Source organism: Mustela lutreola, chromosome 3 (genome assembly GCF_030435805.1).
Source record: "Mustela lutreola isolate mMusLut2 chromosome 3, mMusLut2.pri, whole genome shotgun sequence".
Taxonomy (NCBI): Eukaryota; Metazoa; Chordata; class Mammalia; order Carnivora; family Mustelidae; genus Mustela; species Mustela lutreola.
In genome coordinates this window covers 60,423,035-60,445,869 of record NC_081292.1, presented here as the reverse complement: position 1 = coordinate 60,445,869, position 22,835 = coordinate 60,423,035, and the positions used below count along the sequence as shown (strand labels likewise).

The following is a 22,835-nucleotide window of genomic DNA, read 5'->3' as shown; positions in this document are numbered from 1 at the left end:
CCCCACTGTTGCCACATATCTAAGACGGGATTTTCCTTCCAGGTTTTAGCAGCAAACAAAGCTAATATTTTCATCTGCTCGAATCCTTCTCTTACAACTGTTTTCAAACTCAAGCAGGGAAAAGGAGGGATTCGTATTGGGCATCCTTAATCCCAATAATGATTCACTCTGTCTTGAATCTTCTGCAGCAGCTAGCAATGTCATTCACTGTACAGACAGGCACTCAAAACACATGTATCAAATTGAATCAAAGGATATAGTCAATGTATATAAAATTCATGGAATGTAATTTCTTTCATGTCATGTCCCCCCAAACCATAACTTAAATGTCTTTTTGTGGCTGTTAATGAAAAGTAAATGATTCTGTATATTACATAAAATATTTATTTCTTATTTACATTTCCATTTTTATGTAAATCATTGCACATCATACCACATATCAAAAAAAGAAAAAGAAAGGAAAATATATATAAACCTTAGACATCAGTGAAGAAAGCATTGCATGTGATGTGATACTTATCAGCAGTCTCGCAGGTCTCGTTTCTTGCTCTTTTTGGATTTTCTAGTAGTTTCTTGACGAATGGTATCATACTCCAATATGGCCATTTTGGAAAGTCTCTGTAAGTATTGAGATGATGCTCCAGCAATAGGATCACTGAAGCCAGAACCTGTGAAGAAAAATAAATCATCTATTAAAGTTAAGCACATAATATTTTCTAAACGATATTCTCTAAAATAGAGGGCAAACAAAATCTCTCTTCCTCAAATGACCATTAAACACTGCTAGTTCTTGATATATCACATTCGTTGAAGTAAAAATAGAAAGTATTTACTTTCTAAAGTAACGTGATATCAAGTCATCTCAAAACTATTTAACTAGGGATGCCTGGGTGGCTCAGTCAGTTGGGCGTCTGACTATTGATTTGGTTCAGATCATGATCTCAGGGTCAAGGGATTGACCCCTGCATAGGGCTCTACTCAGCAGGGTGTGGGAGTGGGTCTGCTTGAGATTCTCTCTCCCTCTCCCTCTCTGGTTCTCCCCCCTGTCATGATCTCCCTCAAATAAATAAATATTTTTTTAAATGTAGCTAAAAAACTATGCTGTTTGTATTTAATTATATAAAATTCAATCTGAGTCTATAACATACTTTTTAAAACATGGGATGGCTGTGAAATTTATTCCAAAGCAAAAGATACAGTCTCCATAAATAATTAACTTGTTTTATACCTTGCATGCTCATCAAGTTATTTTCTCCAAATATACCATTTCTCATAAATGCTAAGTTTAGTAAAATAGTAAAATTGTAAAGGAAAATGAATCATTCATTAACTGAACAGCATTACTCAAGTTTCTATTATGGAGTGGTAGTAATAATAAGAAGAGATATATCAAATGATCTCTTTGTGTCAAGTACTTACATTTATTCCAGCTACACAACACTATGAAGTAGGCAACTAATACTATCTTGGGTCACGATATAAAAAGAAGATTTAGTGGCATTAAAAAACTTGCCCAAGGGCAAAGGATTTGAATTCAGATTCATCAAATTCAAACTTACCATGCAATCACTACAAATTGCCCTAAATATGTAAAGACGAATAAATACTTCTATTTCAAAACATATAAAACTTTGAAAATAATATACTGATTCAAACTGTTTAAAATATTATTTAATTTCAAATGGTGAAGTGTCAAAAAATCTATCTAAAATTCTCTACTGTGGTTATTTTTCGTTTGTTTTGTTACTTGAGTATATAACATAAGTAGGAAGTTCAGAGAAAGAGGGAGGTTGGAGGGGAAGAATATGATTGGGATACCTGTTGTTAGTGGTATAATGAACCTGACAGAAAAACTCTCTGGCTACAAATAAACTGGATTCTAGGTATTAAGCAAATGTCAAAAAACTTCAAAATTTTTCAAAACTTCATACAAACCAATGCAATTAAGTTGGAAGTTGTTAACAATAAGATAAATTTAAAACTCTCAAATTTAAACAACACATTCTAGATTACTCATCAGTCAAAAAAGAAATCAAAATAAGCATTAAAATATTCATAACTAAATTATAAAGAAAATATTACAAAACTTGTGTGATACAGCAGAAGTTATACATAGACAGGTTTATACCTCAAATTTCTATGTTAGAAAAGAAGCTTTGAAAATTAAAATTTCAGGTATAAGATACACTTTAGGAAAATAATACAACCAAAATACATAGGAGAAGAAAAATAATATAGGAAAGAGAAGAAATCAGTGAAATAGAAAACAAATTTACATTAAGAAATATTTTTTAGAAGATGAGTTCTTCATTGAAGAGAATGATAAACAACAGTCTCTGGTGAGATTAATCAAGAATAAAACACAGAAAGCACAAATAAATAACATTAAAAGAAGAGGGACACGTAGAGTGTGTGACTCTTGATCTCAGGGTTGTGAGTACAAGCCCCACATTGGGTAACTGGGTGTAGAGATTACTTAAAAATAAAATCTTAAAAAAAAAACAAACGGGGGGGGGGGGGGATGGCTGGGTAGCTCAATTGGTTGAGCATCTTCCTTCGGCTCAGGTCATGGTCTCAGGGTCCTGGGACTGAATCCCATGTCAGGTTCCCTGCTCAGCAGGGAGTCTGCTTCTCCCTTTCCCTCTGCCCCTACCCTTGCTTATGCTGTCTCTCTCTGTTTCTCTGACAAATAAACAAAACCTTTAAAAAATAAGTGAAAAGACTGATTACATGGAATTACATGGAAATAAAAAACTTCAAAAAGAAGGAAGAGGGATAGAAGTACAGATTAAACAAAAACTCAACTTTATGCCAATATATCTGAAAACTTAGACAAAATGCAAAAAATTTTAGAAAATATAACTTACCAAAGTTGATTGAAGAATTAGAATGCCTTAAAAATCCTAAAATTAAAATGGTTGAATCAATATTAAAGTAATAATTCTTGCTTTGTTGTCTATTTTGTTTGATGTTAGTGTACCTACACAATCTTTTTTTAAAATAATGTTTGCATGATTAGTATTTTTCCCACTTCACACTTTTGATCTTTCTTGCCCTTAAATTTAAGGTATGCCTCTTGCAAGCAACATATATTTTTCTCAGTCTGATACTTTGTTTTTTTCATTGAAATATTTAGTCTGTTTACATATAATGTAATTGTTGTTTTGTTTAATTTTGAATCTTTAATCTTGCTAATTATTTTCTATCTGTCCTATACGCTTTATGTTTCTTTTTTCCTCCTTTCTTGTCCTCTTTTGAAATGATCAAGTATTTTCTCATTTTATATTTCCCCTCTATATTAGCTTGTTACTTGTATTATTTTATTATTCTTTTACTGGTTATCATACAGATTATCATGTGTCTCTTTGACACATTACAATCTACTTTAAATTAGTTATTCTACCATTTTTCAGATAATGGGAGTATCTTACAACATTTTAACTCCACATAGGCCCCATCCTACCTCTGTGCTATTATTGTCAAGTATTTTATCTCTACATAGATTTTATACTTCATAATACTACTGCGACTGCTTCTCATTCTTTAGCAGTTGTACTTCCTTTTCGTATCACTTCTTCCTTAATATTTTTTAGTGAAGTTCTGCAGACAATAAATTCTCTCAACTTCTATTTGAATGAAAATGTATTTGTTTCACCTTTAATTTTAAGGGTATTTTCACTGGGTATCCAATTCAAGTTGGCAGTTATCTCTTTTAACCCTTGAAAATGCTATTCTACTGTCTTCTTGCTTCCATTGTCTACATTTAAAAAGTCAGTTGTATATCTTACCAGAGCACCTTTGAAGGTAACATATCTTCTCTGTTTTCTTGTTTTGTGTTTTGTTTTGTTTTGTTTTGTTTTTAACTTAGTATTTTTATTATGATGTGCCTAGCTGTGGTTTTCTTTGTTTCTATCCTGCTGAGGACTCACAGAACTTCTTGAATCCTTTGTTTTTTATTTTTCATCAAAATTGGGAACTTATCAATCAGTATGTAAATATTGTTTCTGTCCTAACCTTTTCATTCTGGAATTAGAATTATGCATGTGTAAAGAAGGTTTATCTTGTCACATAATGACTTGCACACTGTCTTCTATATATATTATATTTTTTCTTCCTCCACTTTAATTGGGTATTTTCTAATGATCTTTCATTTTACAAATCCTTTCATCTGTTGCTTTCCATTTCTCCCCAACTTTATTGCAGTAAATTTCACAAATAAAAATTGTGTATATTTATGGTTTACAACAAGATGACCTGATATACATATATACTGCAATTAAGTTAATTAACACATCTATCACCTCACATAGTTACTTTTTCTGGGAAAGTAACTGGTTCTCATCTGGGAAGACAAGACACTTGTCTTGGGATAAGTAAGTGACACTTGCTCTCTTAGCAGATTTCAGTATATAATTTACTATTATTAACTATAGTCACCATGCTGTACATTGGATCCCCAGAACTTATTTATCTTAGAACTGTAATTTTGTACCATCATCTCCCAATTTGCCCCACTTAAAACTGTGGTAACCACCATTCTATTCTGTATGTTTGACTTTATTTTTATTTTTTATTTTTATTTTTTTAAGATTTTGCATATAAGTGATTGAGTCCATTAGGAACAAAGTTCCATGAAGCTTTTGTCTTTCTCTGTCTGGATTATTTCACTAAGCATAATGGGCTGTGGGTTTAACCATATTGTCACAGACAGCAGATTTCCTTTTTTACTGCTATATAATACAGGTATCCCAGCTTTTCAAAAGTTCATGTTAAGCCATTTTGCTTCTATGAAAGATCTACAATAGCACCTGTCTTTGCTAACTGCCAAGAGATCCAATAGAGTTTTTTCACTTTGATTTTAGAAAGGTAAAAGCTGAAAATAGTGTTCAGTGTTTGTTTTTCAGTGAGCCATTATAGAGGTAGCATGTGTCCTGACCAGTGAGAGTGGCACCATCAAGCTCCGTCCTAAGCTATACTCAGCATCTCAGCATCAAGCTGCCACAGCTTTGAAAAATTTCAAAGGTCAGAAACTCAAAGCAAGACTAGCATGCAGACCAGGCAATGGCCCACATGAGAGATGATGAGGGCCTATCCCAAGGTCCTGAGATAATAAAGATATGTATATAAACATCCACTATGTTTATAAGATAAACAAAGCTTAAAGAAGCATTAAAAAGAACAAAGCAATTAAACCAGGGGAAAGAAAGGAAGTTAAAAAGAGTAAGTATGAGACAACCTAATAAGACATGTGGCAGGAGAAGAAAATGTGCCAACTTACCCTTTGTTTTCTCCTGAAGTGGTACCACAGTGCGGGCCTCCTTAATCTTCCTTATCCTAAAATTACATATTATCATAAAATCACCTTTATGTAAATCCAGGAGAGATTAATTATAAAATACAATAAGAGACAAGAAGCTGCCTTCAGCAAAACTCACTTCGCGAAGGACATCACATGGAAAGTAAATAAACATTAAAGAAAGTGAACTCATTCCACCATGACTGATCCAATCAGAAGCAGATAGGAACAACTCAACATCTTAGGTTTTGCTAATAAATTTTACCTGGAGATAAGTGTAATGCCTAATTTCCCCCATATTTATCTTTATCTTAACTTTCTCCAGGTATAATTCAGGGAATGCTAAGAGGAAGGGAATCAAGATTAAATTAAAAAGGGATGTAGACAGGCTGATACTAACTATTGCTTATTTGTGTACCTTTTATTTGTTAATCACCACAATCTGTATTTTATCTTAATTAACTTTTGTTCCTACTGGGAAGAGACCTACATAACAAGTGGGTTATTAGAGGAAGTATGTCACCACCGAACCTGCCGTAGGTGAGATAATCCATAAGAACTGCAAATTTCCTGTAACTATATTAAACTTTAGAAGTCAGCCAAAACTTTTAAATGCCCTTCACCTCTAGGATTACTACTATCAGTTACATTACCAGAGTGTGCCTTGAGAGTCATTTAAAGTGTATGATTATAATTAAAGAAATTTGAGGGGTGCCTGGGTGGCTCAGTTGGTTCAGTGTCTATTTTCAGCTCAGGTCATGATCCCAGGTTCCTGGAAGCCAGCCCCACATTGAATTCCCTCTGCTTTGTGGGGAGCCTGTTTCTCCCTCTCCCTTTCCCTGCCACTCCTCATGCTTGTGCTCTCTCTCTGTCAAATAAATAGATACAAAATCTTTAAAAATTAAAAAAAAAATCAGCATTTTAAAAACAAATGTTCACATATGGAAGGAAAAAAGGTGGGAAAGGGTTGTACACAAGACAAACAAAAATGTGTTACTTCCCTGCTATGCCACGGCTTTTCGTTCACGGGGCACTGTGCAATATGCAGAGGAGAATAAAGCACTTGCATGCAACTCGACATGTTCTCACTAGACTGGCTAAAATAAAGACACTTGTTTCAAAGACAGAGAAAAGAACTAACATTTATGTTGGCCAAGCACTTCATAAACATTATGGCACATAGCCACCACTCTTCCACTTTGTATACGAACAGCACTTGTCATAACATGAATTTAATGTATTCAAATTATCCTTCCTTGGTTAGGCAAATTCACACTCAAGTCAGTGTAAAATGGCGAGGAATCATTTCACAAACAGCCAAATTGCAAATGAAAGAAAAATGAAACAGAATGAAAACAGTAGGAAGCCAAAGGAAGACTTTGGTAGTTGGGCTAATTCAGAGGGAGCTTTCTGGGTTTCCAGTTTCTTACAGATGAGCATGTGCACCGAAAGAAGTGTAACAAGACTGCTCTATACTGAGACACGTGTACTGCCAGACTTAGCCCTACACCCTCCTCAAAGGGTCCTGAGACTCCCAATGAGAATGACAAGGGTCAGGTAAGGGTTGGGGACATGGGGGTCTCAGTAAGGATGGAAAGTCTCTGTTCTTAAGTAGGTTTTATACTGTGTTTCCAGCTGTCTCTGTTCTTTCTACATCCCTGACATCCATCCCTCCTATTTACCGGTTACCATTTATTCCACTAGCAACTCACTTGCTCTCTTCCACCATTGCTGATTCTGCCTTATTTCATTATAATCTTGTGGAAGAAAGAGTAATTTTGCTTTTCATATTTTTACAGCTTGGAAATCTGTCCTCAGATAATATTTAAAATGATAGGGAATAGTTTGGGGGCACCTGGTTGGCTCAGTGGTTTGGGCCTCTGCCGTTGGCTTGGGTCATGATCTCAGGGTCCTGGAATCGAGGCCTGCGTCGGGCTCTCTGCTTGGCCAAGAGCCTGCTTCCCCCTCTCTCTCTGCCTGCCTCTCTGCCTACTTGTGATCTCTCTCCCTCTCAAAGAAATAAATAAAATTTTTAAAAAATGACAGGGAATGATTAAACAAACTATGGATCCATTAATGAGATACAATGTAGCCAGTAAAGACTCTTTGAAGATCATGCAGTGACATGAAAAAATGAGTATGTGTAATAATAAGTTAAAAAGGCAAAATAAAAAATCGTAAGTACACTAAGATCATAGAGAAAACAAAAGTCCACAAAAATGAAGAAGAAAAGAAGAGAGCAAACACCTAACAAGAAAAGTCGTTATGTTACAATGGATAAATTATCAAAATACTGTTTATCTTTTTTTGTTCCAAATTTTCTGCAAAGTTCTTATGCATTTTCATAATTTAGTAAATTATGCATAACTTTTCATTTTTAGTGTCATTTCATATGATCAAAACTTATTTTAATTAATTAATTAATTAACAAGAACAACACCATGGAAAAATATATTCTAAAACTCCTATATTTGTGTGCTGTGTGTAACTGGCTGACTTTAAAGCTCAGGAAATATGAAAATACAAAATTTCCCCTAAGGAAAGTAGCAACTCAGACTACTATAAACGCAGCATCTTTTTTTTTTTTTTTTTTTAGGCTGCCAAACTGAGTAAGTCCTAGATATTCAATAGATACCTGATGAATAAATAAATAAACCAAAGCAGCCACCAAATCAAATATGAGACTGTCTTACTAATTTCTAGATCCCTTTGGAGAAAGGGGATTTCTTTTAATGGTATGCCAGCCAGCCTAACTTATAAAAACGAAGATAATTATGATAGTGGCTTTAAATGCCAATATTCAAAGTGAGTGGGACTTTTCTGGCTGATGCCCCCTTGTCCACTCGTCAGCGCTGGTCTTCTTCAGGCTGTCATCTCATTTAGAACCTGCCCTCGCATGACGTCACTCAAACTAGAGACGAAACCCGAGGTACTATATTCATCAAAGAAACCTGTTAACATTGCAGAGACTTCATTTAATTTTATTACTAAAAATTCCGATATTCTCATGGGCAATCTACACTAGAGCAACAGATATTTTTAAAAGGAAGTCCTTAAGTCCTTTCGGGCAATGTCCCTTGAAAACTGAGAAAATGGCTTACTTGTCAAACTGACTAAAATTGCTACCTAGACTAAAACAAGAGATCCTTTATGAAACAAATATCAGTGGGCAAGAAAGACGTCCACTCACTAGGCAGGAAAACCTCTCCATTTAGCAGTTATTATTACAGATGCAAGCGGAACGCAAGAGAACTGAATAGCAATGGTCTACCTGACTGGACACATCTCGGGGTCAGCCTGCCGCAGTCTCTGACGAACTTCCAGTGGAGTTGAACTTACACTTTTTGGGCAACTCTGCAGTCCTGGTAAATACGGCATCTTGACACATTCTTTGAACTCTTCTAGACCAAAGGTGTATTCTAATTAAAAATGGTATCATAATTAATGGTATTATTTCTTGATGAAATGTATATAACTTCTTTTACTACATACTAAAATGCATACTGCAATATACTCAATCAGTCATTAAGGAGAGAAAATAAAGCTACTGTCCTTTATCTAGTATCTTTCCCAAGAAGTAGAATAAGGAAAAAGGGCAGGTTCACAGAGCTCCTACAGTTGTCCCTGTCTTCTGCCCTCATTATTTTATATAATTAGAATTTCCAGAATATTAGAGATATTCACATTGAAATAGAGTTTAAAAGCATTTTTAAGAGTTCAATATTATCTGCTACTTTAAACCTTTCTACCTTCTTGCTTTTATGTAAATAAGAGGTATAAATACATGATTATTTAGTTAACAATGAGACATAAAAGAATTTTTTTTCAGGCATTGATTTTAATTTTTTCAGGGGCGCCTGCATGGCTCAGTGGTTAAGTGTCTGCTGTCAGCTCAAGGTCATGATCCCAAGGTCCTGGGATAGAGCCCCACATCGGGCTCCCTGCTCAATGGAGAGTCTACCTCTCCCTCTCTCCTTCTCCCTCTGTTGCTCCCCCCGCTTGTTCTCTCTCTGTGTGAAATAAGTAAATAAATGAAATCTTTAAAAAATGGTAATTTTCTCTCTGCAAAACACTAACATTGAAGCATCAAGGTTTCTTCTTCTACTGACGTCACATAAAAGAGATTGTCAAATATTTTAAAAACAAAACAAAATGAAGTCTAGCATAGTAATAAGAATAGTATTTAATGGGACTGGAGTTATATTAAATCCTCCAAATGCTATTTTGCTACCTTTGATTTTTCTTCTTCTGGAAAAAAAGTTTCTCCTGATCAAAAAACATACAAATTCTCTTTACAGCCATTAAATTTAGGGGTAAAAGGACAGATAAACTTATGTTTTCTGAGTATCTTTAATGGGAATACAGTGGAAAAGTTGGAAAAATAGAGCAACACACTCAAAACCAGGAGTGATGACATGGGTTGGGGAGTTTGGATTTTACTCTTCTCAAGAATTACATCTTTATTTATAAAGCTGAAGGCAGAATTTGGGATAAACAAGAAATACAATTAGAATTTGAAATTTGAAGTATAAACTGAAATTAAACTATTAATATATTCATACACATGTCAAAATTCCTCAAATTAGTCTTTACTGAGCAAGGGTAGAATATAAAATACTTTCCACATAACTCACACAAAAAATAAAGTTCTGGTTAAAATTATGAATACAAAAAGATGCTGTTAAAGATTTGGGTTTCTTAAAACATAAAAATCAACTCAAGATGCTTAAAAACAAACAAAATTTGTGAAAAGTAATATGACCCAGCAGAGGTAGTACTGCACTGATGCCAAGAGAAGTAGTTCCTTAAAATTTGTTTCCATCATGAGTTACAGAATTATATTAAATAAATTAATTTTAATTTGCTTCCATTTTTATTTTCCATAAACTTAGGATATTATCCTTCCATAAATGTTACAAAAATTATAAGATGTCTCCTGACTGCTTAAAAAAATATATGTGTTAGTTTAAGCCACTATTTCTATACTTTCTTCAGTAAAATAATTGTAAAAATAAACTTACCTTTCTTCATCTTTTGTGTTTCTAAAACTGCTTTCCTCCAACTACTCTCAAAAAGAAAACAACTGTCAAAGGAATTTCTGGTAACATTGGAAGTATCAAATTTGATTTCCGGAGACAGGACTGGCATTTTTTCTTCTTCCAACAGTGCTGATGAAAGTGAGATTCTGCTTCAAATTCAGGACACAAAATACAAAAAAAAAAAAACCAAACAAACAAAAAAAAAAACAAAACAAAAAAACACAACCAAAAAAAAAACCCCACAAAAAAACATATTTTAGAGATAAGTATTTTTTCTGATTTGTTTTCCATCATGCAGATTAAATATTAACATAGACTTACATGGAAAGTTCACTTATAACATGTAAATATATAATCCTGTGATTTTTAAAGTAAGTGGCCTTTAATAATATGGCTAAAATTGGTAGTAAAAGTTTTTTCTTTTAAATATTTTAATAAGTTCTTTCAAGTCCCAGGGCACAGATATTTAGCAATATAAAAAATTTTGAAGTTCAACAGCAAGTTATGGGGCACAAGACAATAAAATGTTTAGGATTCTCTCGAATATATTACCGTTATATACAATGACCAAGTGGGACTTATCTCTGGGAGGCAAGGATGGTTCAACACAGAAAAATTAATGTGATATACCACTTTAAAAGAATAAAGGATTAAAAAGTCACATGATCATCTCAATGGATACAGAAAAGGCATTTGATAAAATTCAACAGTCTCAACAAAGACAAAGAAATAAAGACAAAGAGATAAAAGACAAAGACAAAGAGATTAAAACCTCTCAACAAACTAGGAATAGAGAGAAATTATCTCAACATAATAAAGGCATGTAAAGTCCACAGTTAACTTCATAATCAATGGTGAAGAATCAAAATGTTTTCCTCTAAGATAAGGAATAAGGCAAGGATGACCACTCTCACCACTTCTATTCAACTCTAAGTCCTAGCCAGAGCAATGAGGAAAGAAATGGAATTCGGACTGGAAAAGCAACAGTAAAACTGTCCCTGTTCACAGATGTCATAATCTTAAATATGTAGAAAATCCTACAGACTCCACCAAAAAAATCACTTGTACTTTTATACACTCAATAAACTATCTGAAAAGGAAATTAGGAAAACAGTCCAATTACAATAGTATCAAAAAGAAGAAAATACTTAGGAATAAACTTAGCTAAAAAATGAACAAATTATACACTGAAAAACACTGATGAAAAATTAAAGAAGACACAGTGGAAAGACATTCTATGTTCAACAAATCAGAAAACTTAATTTTGTTAAGATAACCATACTACCAAAAATGAACTGCAGATCAATACAATTGAAATCCCAATGGCATCTTTATACAGAAACAGTTAAAAACATTAAAAAATTCATATGGACTCACAAAGGACCCCAGATAGCCAAAACAATCTTGAAAAAGAATATCAAAGCTGGAGGCATCAAACTTGCTAATTTCAAAATATATCACTAAGCTAAGGTAACCAAAACAATATGATAATAGTATAAAAACAGACTATAAGCCACTGGAAGAATAGAATCCAGAAATAAATCAACATATACACAGTCAACCGGTCTTTGACAAGGATGCCAAGGAGTACACAAGAGGGGAAGGATAGTCTCTTTTAACAAACAGCATTGGAAAAACTAGATATCCACATGTGAAAGAATGAAACTGAGCCCTATCTTACACCATACACAAAAATCAACTCAAAATGGATTAAAGACTTAAACCTAAGACTTAAAACTGTAAAACTCCTATAAGAAAACATAGGGTTCATGACATTGGTCTTGCAATGATTTTATGGATATGATGCCAAAAGCACAGGAAACAAAAGCAAAAATAACAAGTAGGACCTGCATCAAACTAAAAAGCTTCTGCACAGCAAAGAAAACTATCAGTAGAGTGAAAAGGAAACCTCTAGTCTGGGAAAAATATTTGCAAATCATATATCTGATAAGGGGTTAATATCCAAAATATATAATCCCAAAGCAAAAAAACAAAACAACAGAACAGAACAAAACAAAAAACCCTAATAATATGGTTTAGAAATAGGTTTAAGGACTTGAGTAGACATTTCTCCAGAGACATACAAATGGCCAATATGTATATGAAAAGATGCTCTGGCCAAGGCCAAAGAAGTTACTGCCTGTGTTCTCCTCTAGGATTTTGAGGTTTCCTGTCTCACACTTAGGTCTTTTATCTATTTTGAATTTATTTCTGTGTATGCTGTAAGGAAGTGGTCCAGTTTCAACGGCATGTTGCTCTCCAGTTTTCCCAACACCGTTTGTTGAAGAGACTTTTTTCCACCAGATATTCTTTCCTGCTTTATTGAAGATTGGTTGACCATAGAGTTGTGGATCTATTACTGGGTTTTCTATTCTGTTCCATTGATTTATGCATCTGTATTTGTGCCAGTACCATACTGTCTTGATGACTACAGTTTTGTAATATGGCTTGAAATCTGGAATCATGATGCCTCCAGCTTTTCTTTTTTCTTTTCTTTTCTTTTCAAGATTGTATTTGGAATCTTTGTGGCTCCACACAAATTTTAGGATTGTTTTTTCCAGTTCTGCAAAAAATGCTGGTGGTATTTGACAAGGAGTGCATTAAATGTGTAGATTCTTTTGGGTAGTATAAACATTTTGACAATGTTTGTTCTTCCAATCCATGAACATGGAATGTTTTTCCATATCTTTATGTCCTCTTCATTTTCTTTCATCAGTGTTCTCTTTTTCAGAGGACAGATCTTTTACCTCTTTGATTAGGTTTATTCCTAGGTATCTTATTGTTTTGGGTGCAATTACAAATGGGCTCAATTCCTTGATTTCTTTTTCTGCTGCTTCATTGTTGAGGTACAGATGTTCCATCTATCTTTACACTTTGTTGAGGGCTTTTATCAAGAATGGATGCTATATTTTTCATATGCTTTTTCTGCATCTGTTAAGAGGATCATATGGTTCTTATCTTTTCTTTTATTAATGTGGTTATCATGTTGACTGATTTGTGAATATTGAACCACCCCTGCAGTCCAGGAATAATCTCACTTGATTGTGGTGAATAATTCTTTTAATGTATTATTGGATCCAATTTGCTCGTATCTTTAATTTTTGCATCCATGTTCATCAGGAATATTGGTCTGTGGTTCTCCTTTTTAGTGGGGTTTTTGTCTGGTTTTGGAATCAAAGTAAGTGCTGACTTTGCAGAAGGAGTTTTCCTTCCATTTCTGTTTTTTTTTTTTGGAATAGTTTGAGAAGAATAGGTATTAGCTCTTCTTCAACTTCTTACAAGACTAGTAATTCTACTTCTAGCTTACTAGACACATCACCAGAGACAAGGAAAATAAAAGCAAAAATGACTATTGGGACCACATCAAGATAAAAAATCTTTTATTCAGTGAAGGGAACAGTCAACAAAACTAAAAGGCAGCTTATGGAATGGGAGAAGGTATTTTGGATTTTATATATATAGATATATAGATAGAAAGATACAGATTTCACATCAATAAAGAGTAAACAAAGCAAAGACCTTGAAGTCCTAAGTACAAATTGGAAGTATAAGACTTTCATCTAAAAAAAGACACCAAAAAAAAAGCATTTTCTAGATCTCTTTACTAAACCTAATAAATAAGGTGTGATTTAAAATAAAAAAGAGGGACGCCTGGGTGGCTCAGTTGGTTAAGCAGCTGCCTTCGGCTCAGGTCATGATCCCAGCGTCCTGGGATCGAGTCCCACATCGGGCTCCTTGCTCCGCAGGGAGCCTGCTTCTCCCTCTGACTCTGCCTTCCACTCTGTCTGCCTGTGCTTGCTCTCACTCTCTCTCTCTCTCTTACAAATAAATAAATAAAATCTTTAAAAAAAATAAAATAAAATAAAATAAAATAAAAAAGAAAAAGAAGCTTTGCACAGTGGCAGTATTGTAGCCAATGAGGTTTCTCTGAGGTGCAATTATTGCTAATTGAAAAAGAAAAGAAAAAAGCAAAACACAAAAACCAACCAAAAATAGCTGATTCCAGGTCTGTGGAAGGAAATGTACAAAATCAGCCTAGAACATTTTGTCATTGTAATCTGTCAGTGAAGACTATAGCCATGGTAGTCATCAACTTAAAAAGGCTCCAAACTGACCAATAATGAGAGTTATAAACATTAATAAAAATATTAACTGCAGTGAATTGAAATATATTAAATATGTATAATATACACATATACAGGCATACCTTGTTTTATTGTGCTTCACTTCATTGCACTTCACAGAAAATTGTTTTGTTGTAATTGGGTTTTCCTTTTATTTTGTTTTGTTTTTTCAAATTTGAAGGTTGCTCCAACCCTTCATGAAGCAAGTCTCTCGGTGCCATTTTTCTGACAATATTTTCCCATTTCACATCTGTCACGTTTTGCTAATTCTTGCAGTATTTCAAACTTTTTCATTGTCATTATATTTGTCATGGTGATCTGTGATCAGTAATCTGTGATGTTACTATTCCAACTATTTTGAAGTGCAATGAAGCGTGCCCATATAAGACAGCGAACTTAATCAGTAAGTGTTATGTGTGTTCTCACTGCTCCACTGACCAGCTGTTCCTCCATCACGCTCCCTCTCCCCGGGCCTCTTTATTCCCTGAGACACAACAATACTGAAATTAGGCCAATTAATAACCCTACAATGGCCTCTAATTGTTCAAGTGAAAAAAAAGAGTCACATGTCTCTCACTAGAAATGATCACAGTTTATTAAGGAAGGCAAACGCTGAGACAGGTTGAAAGCTAGTCCTTGTGTGTCAAACAGTTAGCCAAGTTTAAATGCAAGGGAAAGTTCTTGAAGAAAATTAAAAGTGCTACTCCAGTGAACACACAAATGGTAAGAAAGTGAAACAGTCTTACTGCTGACATGGAGAAAGTCTGAGTGGTCTGGATAGAAGATCAAATCAGCCACAACAGTCCCTTAAGCCAAATATAGGGCATGGCTTTGATTCTCATCAATTCTATGAAGGCTGAGGGACATGAGGAAATTGCAGAAGAAAAAGCTTAAAGCTCACAGAGGCTGGATCATGAGCACTAAGGAAAAAAAGCCAAAACCGTAACATCAAAGTGCAAGGTGAAGCAGCAAGTTCTCCAGAAGATCCAGCTAAGATAATTAATGAGGGTGGCTACACTAAACAACAGATTTTGGGACACCTGGGTGGCTCAGTTGGTTAAGTGTCTGCCTTCAGCTCAGGTCATGATCTCAGGATTCTGGGATCAAGCCCTGCATCTTTCTCTCCCTCTGTCTGCCACTCCCCCTGCTTGTGCTGTCTCTCTTTGCCAAATGAATAAATAAAATCTTGGGGAAAAAAATATGTTTCATTTACAAAAAAATAAAAATAAATAAACAACATATTTTCAATGGAAATGAAATGGTCTTCTGTTGGAAGAAGATGGATCTAAGATTGTCATAGCTAGAGAGGAGAAGTCAATGCTTGGCTTCAAAGCTTCAAAGGACAGGCTGACTCTTGTCAGGGCCTAATGCAGCTGGCGACTTTCATTGGAAGCTAATGCTCATTGACCATCCCGCAAATCCTAAAGCCCTTCAGATTTATGTTAAATCTATTCTGCCTGTGCTCTGTAAGTGAAACAACAAAGTCTGGATGACAGATGTCTGTTTATAACATGGTTTACTGAATATTTTAAGCCCACTGTTGAGACCTACTCAGGGAAAAGATTCCTTTCAAAATATGACCCCTCATTGACAATGCACCTGGTTACCCATGAGCTCTGATGGAGATGGACAAGGAGATCAATGTTGTTTTCATGCCTGAGCACAACAGAAATTGCTGGTTTGCAGGCCTGTAAGAGAACTGATCTCTGAATTTTTAAAACAACTGAGGTCTGGAAGGGTTATTAAATGGTTTGCGTCTAACATTATACAACAAGGAACAACAACAACAAGAGTATTAATTTTATCAAATTCTCTTCTTTTAGTGGAAAGGAGAAATGGACAAAGGAAAGTGATTAAAGAAATATTAAAATTGACCTCTAACAAAATTAAGACTAAGCATGTAAAATACTAAGAAAAACAATTTTTAAAAAACTGTAGGCAAAGTTTCCATTTGGACATAGGGGACTTCCCACTTCCTAAAATTCATAAGCAGTTAATTTTCCAGTTTGTGTTTAAATATGCAATTCACAGGAAGAATTACATGGAAGCAGTCCCTATATTAAGAACCCCCAGGCTATGAGTTGAAAAATGAAGAAATATAGGAGCAATGGCACCTATGATATATCGCATCCACCTATATATCCCAGATCCCTTTGTTACTTCCCCATTCCTGTTCACCCATTCCTGGATGGGTCAAAATATTTATTTTCTTGTTAACCTTTCAGTGTCTCAAGTCTCTCCATGTAGGGAGCTAATAAGTTCTGCCTTACAGAGTTATTAGGAAGTCTGAAGGTGATTTAAGACAAGCATCTAGCTAAATGCCTAATATGTTGCTTTAATTCTCAAACCAGAATCTTTAGTTCAGACAGCAGTAAGGTAGCTTTATACACAGAGACAAATGATGGCTGCTATTATTATCATAATTATCATGATTACCACCCTAGGCCAAGAATCAGCTAATGGCTGGGTATGAGAGAGATGCAGCTTGACTCAATGCCTCTTCCTCTTTTCCCTTCAGGGTAAAGGTGCACCCCTAGAACTCTTCTGTTTTTCTTCATACTGACCTCTTCTTGCCTTATGCTTTCCATGTCCTTCATCTCCTTGCACAGTACAAATGTAAATATTTTCCCATGATGTTCTATTCAGTTTTGCGGTATACATCTCCCACTGGCTGCATCTGCCAAGTCTCCTTCCTTGTTTCATTTCCTTATGTAGTTTGTAAACTTTGACTGTGAGCTCATCTTTAGAGAGATTGCTACCTATGGGAGTCCAGCACTCCCTGAGCTCTGGAAACGTTGCGTACAGACTTTTCCATTATATGGGTTGGGTAGTATAGACATTTTGGTCCTGGGTTTCAGAGGTGCCAGAGTAGTGAATATGTCAGTTCTTGGGTGGTGGTATGTAGCGAAGAATGTAGTCATGTGAATTCAGACCCCAGACTTGAGCTGTATGGGTATGAAGCTTTGCACAGTCTGTGTGTTAACAGCTAACTCTTTTCCTGCCATAGTCCAAATGGATGGTAGGCTTCCCTGCAGCCTCCTCGGGTCAATGGGGGCATATTTTTCTATTATCACCTTAGTGTCTGTAGCAGGTTGTATTTTTCAAAGAAGGATACACTAATACATACTCATTCCTACACGTTCTTCCTTCAATGTGATGTTGATACTCCTCCTTCAAGAGATGAAGTCTGTATTCCCTCTCCCTGAAACTAACTTCCTGCATAAATATAGTACCATAGAAGTGATACTGTGTGATTTCCAAGGCTAGAGTGTAAAACAATTTCCACTGGCTCCCTCTTGGGATCTCACCTTTGAAATCCAGCCACCATTTTGTGAGGAAGACATCATATAAAGGTTCCAGTTGACATTCACAGCTAAGGACTCAGCCCACAGTGAGCATCAACCACCAGACATGGGGATGAATGAGCCTGCAGGTGATTCTAGCCCCAAGCTTTTGATTCTTCCATCTGAGAACCCAGACATCGTGAAGCAGAGCCAAGCTGTCCCTGCTGTGCACTGTCCGAATTCCTGACCCATAGAGTACAATAAATGGTTGTTTTCCACGACTAAGTTTTGGAGAAATTTGTAATGCAGTCATAGTAACTGGAACAGTACTCCTTTGTGATTTCCAGCTTTCGGCAGATGCTCAACAGTGGCTTCCTATGTGAGTGTTCCTTCATTGCTGGCACCTGGGGATTTCCTTCTCTTGGTCCCTAGCTCAGCTACATTTCCATAAATTATCTTATTATATTTTACCCAGCATTTGAAATATTCCAAATTAGAATAAGGTCCCATCTGTGTCAGGTCCTTCTGCCACATGACCCAGAAGTTCCCATAACTTTTCAAATAAGGACATAAAAGACTGATGCTCTTAATTCCTTTTATATATAAAGATACTTAAAAATAAGAAAGATAATAAACCCTATAGAAAATGAATTTGTTACAGGATAGTTCCTTCCAGAAAAAAATACAAATGATCAATAGAAGTTCATCCTTACTAGTTTTCAAATAAAAGCAAAATAATATAATGAGCTATGACTTTTGCCAATCAAAATGGCAAGGGTCTTTCTTTAATACTAGACAACACAAGATGAGGTTCAAGGAAAAGAGGCACTCTCATAAGTTTTCAGCTTATGTATCAGTATATTATGTGCAGAAAGCAATCTAGCAGTATATATGTCCTAATAATTTTATATGCTTTTGAGCCAAAAAATAATAAAATAATTTATATAATGTTATATATGATATAATATAAGATTAGTAATTTTATATACTTTTGAGCCAGGGATTTATCCTAAAGGAATGACCATGGATACATACAAAAACAAGGAAGTCAAATCCTGTATTTTTTATAATAGAAAAGAAAAAAAAAAGGCTGAAAATAACCCAAACATCAAAGAGCACTGGTAAGATTATCTTTATTTTTAGCTTTGTTTAAAGCAAAATAGTTTTCAAGTGAACATAAAGACAAGTTGCAGATTCATTGAGAAAGCTAGTTATTTATTTACCCAAAATGCCAGTCATTGTGCTAGGAGCTGAAATACAAAAATGATGAAGATGCAAAAGCATATAGTATGTTAAAGTAAGCAAACAATTATAGTTCATTACAATAAATATTAGTGATAAAGGTACGTTTCAATTCTGTGGTACAACAGAGCGTTTGCAAACCTAGCCAGATGGGAGAAGTAGGAGTTTTGCTTTTGTTTTTTAGCAAGGGATGTTCAAGCTAAGTCCCACAGGTTTTCAGAAGTAGAAATTGACTGCGCTGGTCAATAGCCTGAATGCTTACTTACACTCTTGCTCCTCCAGAGAATAGAATTGTTCCTAAGAAGTGCCTACGTCCCTGTGACTGGAACATGAGTGAGCGGAATGTGTAACACATTCTGCAAGAAGCCTTTAAAAAGCAGGTCTGCTTTCTCTGCACCTTCTCCTTGCCACAGGTGAGATAATAGGGAAGTGCTAATGAATGGCAGGGCATGGTCTTACAACCAATTGGAAGAAAGCTTCCTGCTGACCAGGACTATCTGCTTTGGAATTGTTATGTGAGCAAGAAAGAAACTTATCCGTTAAGTCACTAAGATGTTGAGGTCCATTTGTCATTACAGCTAGCAACAGAGTAATACATGCAATTTTTTATTCCCAAGTGTGCTATTAGCTCACTTATTCAAATACATTCACTAAAGCATGTACTGTGTGCAAAGCAATATGCCATGTGCATGACAGCTATGAAGAAGAATAGAGATTCTGGCTTTACAGAATTTCCAGTGCAAAAGGAAAAACAGCAGCCTCTCACACAACTGTAATATAAGGCAACGTATGACATTACAGCCCGAGGAGGGAGCGATGTCTCCCATCAGGACAGTTTAAAAAAGGCAGATGTCATTTTCAAATGGAAGTTCAAAAAAGACTTGGAAGAGGCTAGAAAATGCAGGTATAGGCATTCCAGGAAAAAATACAGATGTGAAAGATGCCTCGGAGAATGGAGCGGGATTCAGATAAGGGCTCTGTGAAAGAGAAGGAAACGACAGTTTGAGATGAGATCACAGACAAATCTGAATGCTAGCCCAAGTGCTTTGCACTTCTGTGAGCAATGGGAAGGCACTGACGGATTCTGAAGAGAGGTGTGGCACATTCAGGTATGCTTTAAGATTAATCTGGCAGAGACTGGAACCAGTTAAGAGTCCACTATAATAATAATAGTCCAGAATGCTTAAATTAGAGTAGCAACAGTGGGAATACAACAGGAGGTTCAGCAAAGAAAAAAAAAAGAGTCAAAGATGACTGAGACTGTGAACTAGGGTGACTAAGAGAATGATGAATTACATTCAAAGAGAAATTGCTAGTCTGCTGAGGGAGAGCAAGAGCTTGGTTTTAAGTAAAATGAGTGGCAGACATCCAGGTGGAGCTATAGAATCTGGGTCTAGGCTGTAGGAGTTGGGGACCGTAGCTTCAGTTGGGAGAAGAAATTTTAAGAGTCACCTATTCACTAGTGAGAATTGAGACTGGATTAAAGTTGCCAAAGAAGACTTGAGAGGCAGAAGAAAGCCAGATTTCCCTAAAAGGTCCACAAAGCAGGAAGAGAAAGAAGAGGCTGGGAGGTGACTGGAGAGGCAGAGAATACAGAGGAACCAGAATCATAGGAAGTACTGGACCATGTCCAATTCTACAGAAGCTCGAAATGGAAGGAACAATTAACAACACAGCAACACTAAAAGTGCAATCTCATTTAATTCTCAAAGAACCCGATAAAACACAATTCTCAGTCAATTCCTGACCAGAAATTCCCACCCAACAAAGAACACATTTTATTCATCCGAGTAAAAGGAGCCCGGATTCTAACATTGATTCTGCCCTGCAATAGCTGCATAACCACAGGGTCATGAAGAAAATAATAGCGCCCCCTTCTCAGAGGGTTAGTGAGGATTAAATTTCAATACACGTAGAATGTTCAGCATGGTGCTGGACATGTAATAAACACTCAATGAGTGGAAGCTATTGTTTTAGCTGTTTTTAAATAATAATAAACACAAATTTTTTATAACACAGTCTGTTGATGGAAATGTCAATCAATAAAGATGTTTCAGAAAGCAAGATTCCACCAAAACTTTTTAACATACATACATGTGACCCAGCAATTCTACTTCAGGGAAATCATTTTACAGAACTACTCTCCATGTGTAAGAATGTTCATCGTTGCATTGTTTGCAATAAGGAAAAACTGGAACCGATCTTAACGAGGAATGGTTACATAAATTACAATATGTCTGTACCATATGATCACACATTCATATGATGCAACTACCCTATCAATGCAGACCTAAGTAAACCGCTATGAAGTTATTTGTCATATCTTTTTAAGTGAAAAAGACAATTTCTAGAAAGAATCCAGATATGATTCTTATGATGATCCAAACCAACCAACAAACAAAAAAATGAAAAAAGAGTAGAAGGATAAACACTAAGTTAACTCTAAGAAGTGTTAGAAAGAAAGGAGAAAAAGGTAAAGAGAGGGCCTTTACTTCTGTGTATTCTTCTGTATGAATGAGAACTACTAAATGTGTTAATAATGTAATTTTAAAAATGTAAGAAATGTCATTAGTATTTTTGAAGAGATGCCACTGTAACAGAGGATTTATGCCCACCATTAACAATGTAGATAAAAAGTCAATGAAGATGGACAAGCGGGGATTTTTGTGCTTCAGAGAGTACAATACCTTGAAAATGGTTGCAAAGTTGCATTTCTCTAGACAGAGGCTCCAGTTTTTACGTCTATGGCCCCCCAAAGGTTGTAAACGTAGAATGACCCATACAATAGAACAGACACAAATCTGTTCTAGTATGTGTAATCCCTCATGAAAAAAGTAATAAACACACAAACTATAGGTAAATCAGAAATGGCACAAAGCAAAATTGGCATGAAAACGGAGCCAGAGCTAATTAACACAGTGTCCCAAGTCCTGCCCCACATGGCTGGGTTCAAGAGTGAGGTACAGCAGCAGCCAAAGGAAGAAGAGAAACAATCCCTTCCCCACACCGCCCTTTAGTTTGAACCCTGGGCAGGCTGGAGGGATAGCCTATAAGGGCGTGTCCACCTGACGCAGGGATGCTCGAACTAGCCTGTACAGAGCTTGAGGAGTGCTGAAACATACTCTGGCAGGAAGTCCTCATGTCCCGTTTTCAGTTCCATCTCTCTGCTTCACCCTACCCCGCCGAGTAGCTTTGGCCCCGTCCTCAGCCACTCCTTGCCCGCCAACTCCCCTTAAAGTGTATCGAGAGAAACCTTGGAGTGATTCATGTGCCTCCCTGGGCTAGCTTCCCCTGCCCGGAAGGGGGCCTGACCAGCTGACTTCTGGTCCCCACCTTCCCTTCAGCCCTGCCCTGCAAGATCCCCACCCCACTCCATCCCTCCCCTCCGCTCCTGCTAAACCGGGGGTCCTCCGGAGACTACCCGCACTCACTGTCCCCGCAGCTCCACCTTGGAGGAGAGGGGCTTCTTCGAATGCTTGGGCCGTGGCGGTGGTGCCCTCTGAGGCTCCCGCAGCGGGGTCAACGGGGGCAGGGGACAACGCGGGAGACCTCCGCCCCGCTTGGCCTGGCCGCGGCAGCGGGGCAGGGAGGGCGGGCCAGCGCTCGTGCGGGCTCCGCTCTCGGAGCGAACATGCTCGGCTCTCCGCAGCCCGGCGACGCTCCGCTTACGGAGCGCGGCTCGCCCGCCACTCAGCCCCGCCCGGTCCGGCGAGCCGCACCGGTTGCCGCAGCCCCGCCCGCCCGACGCGCGCCGGTTGCCAGGCGCCAGGAGCTTCCGGGCCGCCTTACGCTCTCGGTCACCAGCTGCGGTCTTCTCCCAGCAGGGACTGACGATTAGGGTGCCCAGCCA

The 22,835-nt window shown here is 36.6% G+C and overlaps 1 protein-coding gene and 1 pseudogene across 8 annotated transcripts; one reads left to right on the top strand and one right to left on the bottom strand.

Moving 5' to 3' along the window:
• Positions 1–368: 368 nt before the first annotated feature.
• Positions 369–22,705, bottom strand: C3H8orf89 (chromosome 3 C8orf89 homolog). Of its 8 annotated transcripts, none has more exons than XM_059166218.1 (6): positions 22,417–22,705; positions 10,318–10,484; positions 8,568–8,715; positions 5,279–5,334; positions 2,868–2,903; positions 369–668 (listed from the first exon to the last, which is right to left on the bottom strand). In XM_059166218.1, the coding sequence occupies exons 2-6, from the start codon at positions 10,442–10,444 to the stop codon at positions 520–522; spliced, it is 516 nt and encodes a 171-aa protein (XP_059022201.1). In that variant the 5' UTR covers positions 10,445–10,484; positions 22,417–22,705; the 3' UTR covers positions 369–519. The 8 variants fall into 8 exon arrangements, 7 of the variants coding, with proteins under 7 accessions (XP_059022201.1, XP_059022200.1, XP_059022204.1 ...); XM_059166217.1 differs by having other exon boundaries at positions 10,318–10,481; XM_059166221.1 differs by having other exon boundaries at positions 22,434–22,705.
• On the top strand, positions 14,223–14,305 carry LOC131828278 (U4 spliceosomal RNA; annotated as a pseudogene).
• Positions 22,706–22,835: the final 130 nt, after the last annotated feature.